At 49.0% G+C, this 9242-nt stretch overlaps 1 protein-coding gene across 1 annotated transcript in view; it reads right to left on the bottom strand.

Moving 5' to 3' along the window:
• Nucleotides 1-2881, bottom strand: part of MLN (motilin) — an 8221-nt gene extending 5340 nt beyond the window's left edge. Inside the window, exons 1-2 of the mRNA XM_025043693.1 lie at nt 2765-2881; nt 853-954 (exon numbers count right to left, since the gene is read on the bottom strand). Coding sequence (XP_024899461.1) covers nt 853-954; nt 2765-2881 — 219 coding nt within the window. The remainder of the gene's footprint in view (nt 1-852; nt 955-2764) is intronic.
• Between the last annotated feature and the right edge of the window lie 6361 nt (nt 2882-9242).

Genomic DNA, 9242 nt, shown 5'->3' with positions numbered 1-9242 from the left:
ACTCAACACAGAAGCTGGGGAGACTCTTTTAAAATGTAAGCCAGATCATGTTTCTTTTCTGCTCAAAGCCCCCAAGGGCTCCCAGTCAGCAGAGTGAAAACCAAGTCCAAACAATGGCCAGTGAATTCCACGTTTTCGACCTCACCTCCGACTCTCTCTCCTGATGAATACCTCTGCTCCAGCCACTCTGGCCTCCTCACTGTTTCCTGAGTGCACCAGACTGTCTTCTACCTCAGGGCCTTTGCACTGGATGTTCCTTCTGCAAGGACTGCTCTTTTTCCAAACATTCTTAGGGTTCAATTCCTCATTCTCTTCAGGTCTTTGCGCTAATTCCATCTACTCATGAGACTAGCCTCCTGACTAGTCTGCTTTCACTCATGCTGCCCAAATCTTTCTTAGTCAGATCCAGTGAATTCTCTGCTTGGAATCCGCAGTGGCCTCTGGCCCACCAGGCCCTGCTGATCTCTTGCCCTCTTAGCCTCGAGGGCCTCAACCCCACCAGGTGCTTTCTGAGCAGGGCCATTGTTCCTTCTTCTGGGATGTTCTTGCTCCAGCTCTTTGCATGGTGGGAGGGCTGCTTTTCATCATTCAGGTCTCAAATAGAATGTTATGCTTCCAAGAGGCCTTCCCTGACCCCTCCCCTATCCAAAGCAGTGCCCCCAAATCTCACCCCAGCACTCTCTATCATACCTCCTTATTTGGTATCTAAAATGGTTTATTGTGTTATTGTTGGTCCTCCTAGGATGGAGTTCATTGCTTGAATGTCTGACTCACTGCTGTGCCCTAGCACATTCTGTGGTTGGCCAAGGAAGCCTACACTAGGTCTCTCTGCATTGTCCCCCATCTGCTTACCTTGATAACTTGGTCATCTTCTGCGGGGTCCAGAGGACCCATCTCTTCAGACCTTTGTTGTTCACTCAGGGATTTCTTTTGCCCTTTGTTCCGCTCCTTTTCCTAGGGGCAGAGCATAAAATTACATAAAACCTTCTCTTGCTCAACTCGCCCAGATGGCCCTTGCCTGTTTCTGCCCAGAGTGCCAACTGGCCTGAGCTCCCCAGAGGCCACAAAACCCCTTCTCCTCAAGTGCCTTCTGCACGGGGAGTTGCAGGCACCAGTGGCTTAAAAATGGTCCTTGGAGTTGCCCAGCAGGTCAACTTGAAGAGGAATCTGTTCCTTTGAAGTTCAAACATTACACTCAGATTGTTCCTGTTATTTAAGTTAAAATTCTGAAAATAATGGCCACCCTTCATGTATATTAAGTGTAAAGATGTGTTTTTCTTAACAGAGAGCCTATAAAAAAGGTGGCAAGACAGCCTAGCCTAGGAGGGTGCCATGGGGTGGCCCGGAAATTGGAGTCCCTGGGAGGCGAATTATAAGAGGCAAAACAGGGAGATGAATTATGGAGGAAGGAGTTTGCACCTTCTTCATAAAAATTCTGGAGCCTGGCAATTACAGAAGTAAAACCATAGAGCAAATTAATGGCAAGCAAACTGTCCTTTGGTTACCATTTTGCTAGTTTATGTTCTGCTGAGTTTTAGTGTTTCTGTCCAGCCCCAAATCTTGCCTGCCATCTTGTTTGCCAGGTCCCCAAGCATTGAGATCAGATATACTCCCTTCCTTTGGTTCTCTAATGTCACTCTTGGGATTCGGCTCTGGGCCTGCCCTGAAACATAGTGATTCCAGAATAATTGGTTGTCTTATCTGGAGAGGGAGCCAGCGATGGAGGAAAGTGTGTTTAGGGGTCCTATTGCTTCTTTTCCATCTGTTTCCATGTCTGTTCCTGAAGAAGGGGAGCTAGGCCCAGCCTTGCCTCTGCAAGGGACGCACTGTTCAGTGGGTATGTAGATGCCTACCCTGGACAGAGAGTGTAGATAGAGAAGCCAGACCACAGGGCCACGCGACCTCTCTCCCAGAGAACTGACTCAGGTATTTGTCCCTATTGGAGCCTCGGTCTCAGACTGATGGGACATGAAAGTTCTATTTCTTCATCTCCCCAGATGAAAGAGAGAAACCAGTGTTGGCACAGACGCTCAGAATCCCTGACGTCTAAAGTAAAAGTCACAGGGAGGCAGGCCCACAGTCCAGTTTTCCTTAGGCCCCACTGCCTAAGGAAAGGAGGCTTGGCCACTGCTACACAGAAAACCACCTTGTCTCCCATCCCGGAAGTTCGCTCCCATCCGTTCCTCCCTCCTGCTCTCTCAAGGCCTCAGCTCAGGTTTCACCTTTTCCCTGTAGGCCAGCCCACAGTGATTTCTCCCTGCTCTGAACTCAGCACTTAACCATCAGCATCACTTATTGGGCAATTAATCATCCCCTGCCTTGTGACATCTCCCTTTTGTCTTCTATTGTTAGTGAATTTTTCATATGTTTGTGTCTTGACTCCTAAGCCTGCTCCTTAAAGACCAGAGGTTCTTAGATTTCCTTGTATGTATAGCTTCTCACCTAGATGCTCAGCAAATATTTATTGACTTATTAATTGAAAATTTCCTCTGAAGGATGGGCAGGAGTGGGAAAAGATGTCACTCCACTGACACCTTTGAGTGGCACCAGTGAAGGAGTGGAGGTAGCTAGGAAGACAGCTGGAGTCTGGGGTTATCTTGGGTCTGGGTTCTTCATGCTGTCCTTGGTGTCACTGGCATAATTGGTTAAAGGTAGATTTATTGAAGAGACACTTGTGCCTTAGAAAAACTAGAATCACTTAAGTGCTGAGCAAGGCTGTGCATCACTTGGGCCGCACTGGGAAAGTGGGCAGCAGATTTCTTACCTGCATCCTCTGGAGTTCACTGTAGGTGAAGATGGGAACGAAGGCTTCTGTCTGGGAGGCCAGCATAGCAACGATTTGAACCACCACCAGGGCTGCCACAGCCTTGCGGGACACCATCCTCGAGCTGAACAATGACAAGGAGCTCCTGTCCCAAAGTTTAGGGCACTGTGATGGGCTGCTGCATTGGGGGCAGGGGCCCTCATCTCTGGTCCATGACCTACTATAGCTGTGTGCTCTTGAGTAAGCTACTTGCCTCTCTGGACATGGACCTGGAATGGATCTTAACCAGATGAGCTCAGAGTCTCCTCTTTACCCCAGAGCCATGAGAGCTGACCAAGCACGCAGGAGAGGGAGCCTGGCCCCCTGCCACACACCAGGGAAAAATTATTCCATTTGTCAGTCCTTCTCTTTGTTATAGGTGAGGTCTGCTGGGGGTCAGCTGGGCTCCTGAAGTAGAAGGGACCTCATGTCTCAGAGAAAAAATTCCTAGATTATCAAAAGAACTGGGCCCCAAGACCCAGGGAGCCTGCCCTGCTCCCTGAGCCAATTAGGATGTTGAAAGGGATAGATCCAGGCCCAGATGGCCCTGACTCCACTTGGCCTGGAGCACCAGGCCAAGACCCTGGGCCTAGAGAGAAAAGGGCTGACCCTCTACTCATGTGAAAAACTTCAGCATAGAGCAGCATCCAAGACCTAGGGGTGGGGCCCCCACCCTTCTGCAGCCAGCACTGGCCCTGAAACAAGCCCTTCCCCAGTGCCAGAGAATCTAGCTAGCTGTTAGCTGGCATGCAGAAACAATAGGGGAGCACCTCCTCCTTGCAAGCCCCCACCCCACACCTCAACATGCATGAGTGCTGGTGATGTATGTGGGACCCTCTGCATCCTAGGAAGTGGATATGTCTGGAAGGTGGGCTACAGAGAACTGACAGGGAGCAGATGGGTGTGGTGACAGCGGGAGTGCAGACTTGAGAAAAGGGGTCAGCGGGGTGGACTTTGGGCAGGGTCAGGATGGTCCAATGGGGAGGAGGGCGTGGCTTGCCAGGTGCCAGCCTTGTTGATTCCTTACACTGGAGCCCAGCATCCCATTCTAAGCCCCCTCCACAAGATCCTCATGCTCAACTGGAAGCAGGTGTGATTTGGGGAGGGCAGGGGGATCTCATTCAAAGGTAGTGGCGGCTGGCAGTCTGGCCTTCTCAGGGCTGGTGCTTTTCCTAATACCCCACTGCATGTTGCTTCTGGCCACAGAAAGTGGAAAAGGGCATCACAGTGGGAAGGCCTGCCAAATGTATCCTGGGCACCAACATTCCTGTGACAGGTGGACTGCTGAGCTCAGGAGTCAGGCCTCCAGAGCAGGGAGCAAAGACCAGGAGGAGCCTTCACTGCAACAGGCATAGGGTGATTACTGGGTTCTAGATAAAAGACTTCCAGGGGTCAACTCGGGCCTCCCAAAGGAATCTGTTGTATAGGGGAGGGTCCTTCCTGAGCTGGTCTCCAAGCTTCTCTGCAGGTCTAACCCTGACTCTTCCTATGGAGAGAATCTTCCAAGGCTTGTGTCCTGCCTCTGCCAGTCATTTGAAGCCACTTCTACTCAGCAGGACATTCCCTCTGCCTTCTTGCTCTCCTGTTGCCCTGTCCTACTTTGTCTCTGCATCTCGATGAAACTCCTCGAGCAAGAACATGAGAGCTCAGACAGCCAAAGCCCTACATGCCAGCTGCATACAAATTCCATCCAGGACAGGCAGGACCACCCACCCACTGAAGCTGAGGTCCTGTACAGAGCCTCAGGAGGATCCTGAGGGGACAGAGAACAGGTTGGGGTGGGGAACTGAATCACTGCTCCTCTCCTCTATTCCTACCCTTCCCCTACAGAGGAGTCTCTAGGGCCCGCTTTCCCTCTCAGTGGAGATGCATGTGTCACATTTATGGCATCCCATTTCCTTCACGGAGATGCTATAGATCCCTTTTCATTCTGGTGTTGGCATTTAATTCACTCCATAAGAATCAATAAAAACTTGAAATAAAATAAGGCAAAATCCAATTGCTGTTCATTTTCTTGATCCAACTGGCAGTCAGCATATCCTCTACATTCATTTGTGTTCTGGAGAGCTCAGAGTGGGAGAAAGAGCTTTTGCCTGTATGATGAGGTGCTGACTTCTCATTCCATTACCAAGGATGGTCTCCAGGATTCAGGCTCTCAGCTCTGAATGAGGTGGCATCTGTCTCCTTTCTCCCCCTCCTGTAGGAGTGCCAAACCTGGATAGTCTTGCTGAGCCATGTAATCTCCCTAGGGACCAACTTTTTCCTTTGACTTTTCCATGCAAAGCTTCCATTCCACGTGGGGTCCTGCATGCCTGCTGAGCTCTGGCTTGGGCTTCTGGCTTGCAATCGATGGCACCACCCACCCCAAACAGCCTCTCTGTTGCCAGGAATTGTGTCCACCTGCTCCCCACTCCAGGCTCCATGCCCCAGGACAGCCCTGCTTCTGCATACTATGTGGAGCTTTAACTTGCTACTCTGGAGGTCAGCTTGGGGTACTCTGAAACCCAGCTAAGTATTTGAAGGTGGCAGAGGGACACAGGAGCCGATCAGTTCACGACACCATTGTGCCCTGGTGCTCATGCTCACCCCTCCCCCACCCACTTTCTTCCATGGCTACTCACAGCGTGAGAGTGGTCTGTATGGGCCTGGCAGAATGTCTCTCTGCTTGTCTTCTGATATTTGGCTTGTCTGACAGGCCCTTATATACGTCTGGTCTTCCCTCCGGAGCCCATTAACCTTTGGCCACATCTCTGGGGGCTCTGGATTCTTGGACTTCGTGGAAACAGTGGGCAGGGCCTATGGCATCGTGGGTTTCAGGGGCTTTCCCAGAAGTCCTCTTCCTCAAGTGACAGTCAGGGCTTAGTAGAGGCCAGCCCCCACCCAGATGGCACTCTCCTGCCCACTTAGAATTCAGCGGCTGCTCAAGGGATCATTTTAATGAAAGTGCTTTCTTTTTTGTTGCTTAAATATATGATGTTGTTGGGCGTCTCCAGGCCAACTGTAGTGATCAGATTCTCTGTTGGCCTGTCAGAGTGCTGTGTTAGGAAGATAACTTGTCTCCAGCCTTCCCCCTGAAGCCCCTCATGAAAGAAAGGGCTCAGGAGAGCATGACAGCATTTCAATCAATTAATGGAAAGAAAATCACAGTCCAGACTTAGGGCTATGGAGCACCAGAGTCTCTGTGAGCACCAAGGAAATGTGTAAGGTGTGTGGTACAGAAGGTTTATAGGTCTGTAGCCTAAATGGGAGACAGGACACCTAACTAGGAAATGTTTCATGGTAATCGTGTACTTCAAATGGCACATTTAAAGATTCAAAGAGGGAAGCGGCGAATGCATTCTGAAGTCAGACAGGGCTTGCTGCTGTCATTGCTGGCCAATGCTGTTTCCAGCAAGGCCTCTTGCACCACCGAGGGAATGCTTGACATGCATCAGCAACCCCATATATATACTCTTATTTCTCCTCATTTTACTAATAACAAAACTGAGGGGATGGCTTAGGGAGAGAATGGCAGGTTTATAGAAGCTGTACCAGGCCATGTTAAGGGCCTTCTCCAGCTGTAGACATCCATGTGCTCACTCATCGAATGCTGAGAGGTGAAAAAGCACAGTGGATCTTGAAGCCAGATTCCTGAGTTTAAATAATGGCCTTGCTGCTTTAAGAGCTCTGTGACCATGGGCCAATTGTTTCACCTCAGTTTTCCCACCTGTAAAATGGAGTAATAGCCACACCAAACTTGTAGTGCTGTGCGACTTTTAAAAGCAGACTTGTGTCATGTCTGGCTGTTATTTATTACATCTTGAGCACCTTCCCCACTCGAGGTCAGGATCAGCAAACTTTTTCTATAAGGTCCAGACAATAAATATTTTTGGCTTTGTGGAACTTCCTGTCTCTTCGACTCTTCAACTCTTCAACTCTGCTGTTGTAGCCCGAAAGCAGCCATAGACAATGCACCAGTGAATGAGAATGTTCCAATAAAACCTTATTTATAGACAGAGAAATTGGAATTTCATCGAAATTCACCTGTCACTAAATATTATTCTTCTTTTGATATTTAGATTTATTTTAAAATGTATAAACTACTCTTAGCTTACAAGCTATATAAAGATGAGTGTCAGGTTGGATTTGGCCCATGTGTCCCGATGTAGGAGCCCACGAGACAGACCAAGCCTCCCACATCCAGCCTTGACCCTTGACCCTTGACCCTTATTCCACAAACCTGCCACTCTCTCCCTAAGCCATCCCCTGGCAAGGTGTCTGAGCATGATGACTCTGAGCTGACCAACTGGGACAAACACTGGTTCTTCTTGTGTGTTCTTAGATTTGGAGAGTGCAGACCTGGGTCCGGGAGGACTGCAGATGGTGGGCCAGACCATCCGCCAAGCACAAGGGGAAAGTCAAGACCGCTCCTCACCGCCCCTCAACACTAGTGCTCTGAGATCAGTGCCCGATCTCTGCTGGGCCAGTCTGGGCTCTAGGCCAGAGACACCTTCAAGACACTGTCTGAGAAATGATTAGGAGACAGGTCTGCCATGAGAGATGGGAGAAGGGATGTGTTGAGAACAGTAAATAACTTGGGATCAGTTTTCTGGGTGTGGACAGCATTCTCTTGGATCTCTCCTGTGATTCGGCACTTCTGATCCAGGCATTTTACAGTGTTGTGGTATGACATCTATGGTTTGGTGTGGAAGGCAGGCACATCAGCATTCTCATTCAAATTCAGCATTCCTTGTAATGCAGAGTGGTCTGTAGCCTAACAGGTTTCACGGTTTACTGCGAGGTCACCAGCGGGGATGAAGGGGCCTCTCTTTTCTGCCCCTCTTGGCTGCAGATCTTGTGGGTCAGCCCATTAGGAACCATCTTACCAGGGACATAACTTCTTTCCCCTCTCTGTCAGGTGCCCTGGTCCTTGTTGTGTATTTTCCATGGTCACGGTTAGTGCTTCAGAAATGAAGAGATGAGCAGATAACAAGCCTAATCATGACTACTTCATCTTTACAGGTACACCGTCTCTTCCTCCAAGTGCTCAATTAGTGGCTATTTCTCCCACTAGAAATTGGACAAAAAAATCAAAGGGAGGCATCATCTGTTGTTTTTCATTCTCCAAATGGGAACTGCCGTGGATGTGCAGTGGTGGAGGCAGCGTGGAGGCACAAACCTAACCCAAGTCTGGGAAAGAAGGTTCACAAAGCTCAGAGCAAATGACCCAACCCACATGTGGGCACTTGATTGCCTCTTTCCCCCATGACGGGAAGAGGCATTAGCACTTTAGCTCTCTTCTCCTCGTGACCTTGAAAATATTGTTTGCAGGGCACTGCCATAACATCTTCATTAATGGCCTGGAACAGGGAGGCAACAGCGTGCTAATTAAATTTGCAGATGATACTAAATTGGGAGATGTAGCAGACATCAGGCAGGACAGAGACCTAATACAAGAAGATGTTGGGAGCTTTGAACTATGAGCTAGAAATGGCCAGGTGAATTGGTGGACAGATGTCATCAAGACCCCAAGGACACAGGATGGAGGATGTGGGTAGCAGGGAGGGGCCAGCAAAGAAAGAAAGCCGCAAACAGAAGCACCTGGGAGAAGGCACGATGGCTCACACACTGCCCTGTTTTCCAGATGGCTCTCTCAGAGAGACAGAGGATGGCGGCTAGAGGAAGACAGTTCAGATGAGATAAGAGAGCCTAGGGATTGCTGGGAGTGCCAAAGCTTAAGGCGTAAAAATGAAAAATGGAAAATTTCAAAAGGTCGGTTTGCCCAGGACACTGGTAAAAATTAAATACACATTGCTGACGTTAAGCAAAGGCGAAGGAGAGGCAAAGAAGCCAGCTTCTCAAGTATAGGAGCAGTGGGGGAGCGGGGATAGCCGTTGCTCTGCCTTCGGTTTAAAGTCTTTAATGCCCCTCACAGAGCTAGAGGCATGCAACTGGGCTCAGGAGCAAAAATACTAGGTGATGGTAATGGCATTTAAAACTAGGGCAAGCAAAGTGCTGAGAGATGTATTTTAGGCAACAACTGTGTCCTGGCCTAAGGGACACAGGCTTTGGTGACTTGTAGGATATTTTTATTCTTTTCTTTCTGTGGCTCAGGGTCTTTTTTCAGAACTTGCAAAGGAAATGGTACACAGCAGAAACCGCCATACCCCAAGAACTCCTGGAATGGGAATAGTGCAAGTGGAAAGGAAAACCACAAACATGAAAAGGGTCCACCCAGAACTAATTTCTAATTAGTTGAGCTTCTTGTTTGTGTATTACATCTGCTACTCAAATTGACATTCCAGCATCTCCGATTTCCTGTTGAGTCCATTCAATGCTCACCAGCAACCTGGACCCAAAACAATCCGATAAAATGCTTTCCTTTTCTTTTCAGCCTCACGTACTATTGACAGTGTGCACAGAACTTGGGCACTCGGCTGAGTTATACAATAGCATTCCT

Source organism: Pteropus alecto, unplaced genomic scaffold (genome assembly GCF_000325575.1).
Source record: "Pteropus alecto unplaced genomic scaffold, ASM32557v1 scaffold202, whole genome shotgun sequence".
In the NCBI taxonomy this organism is placed as follows: Eukaryota; Metazoa; Chordata; class Mammalia; order Chiroptera; family Pteropodidae; genus Pteropus; species Pteropus alecto.
Note: the sequence above shows the minus strand (reverse complement) of the source record. Positions and strands in the feature narration are given on the sequence as shown.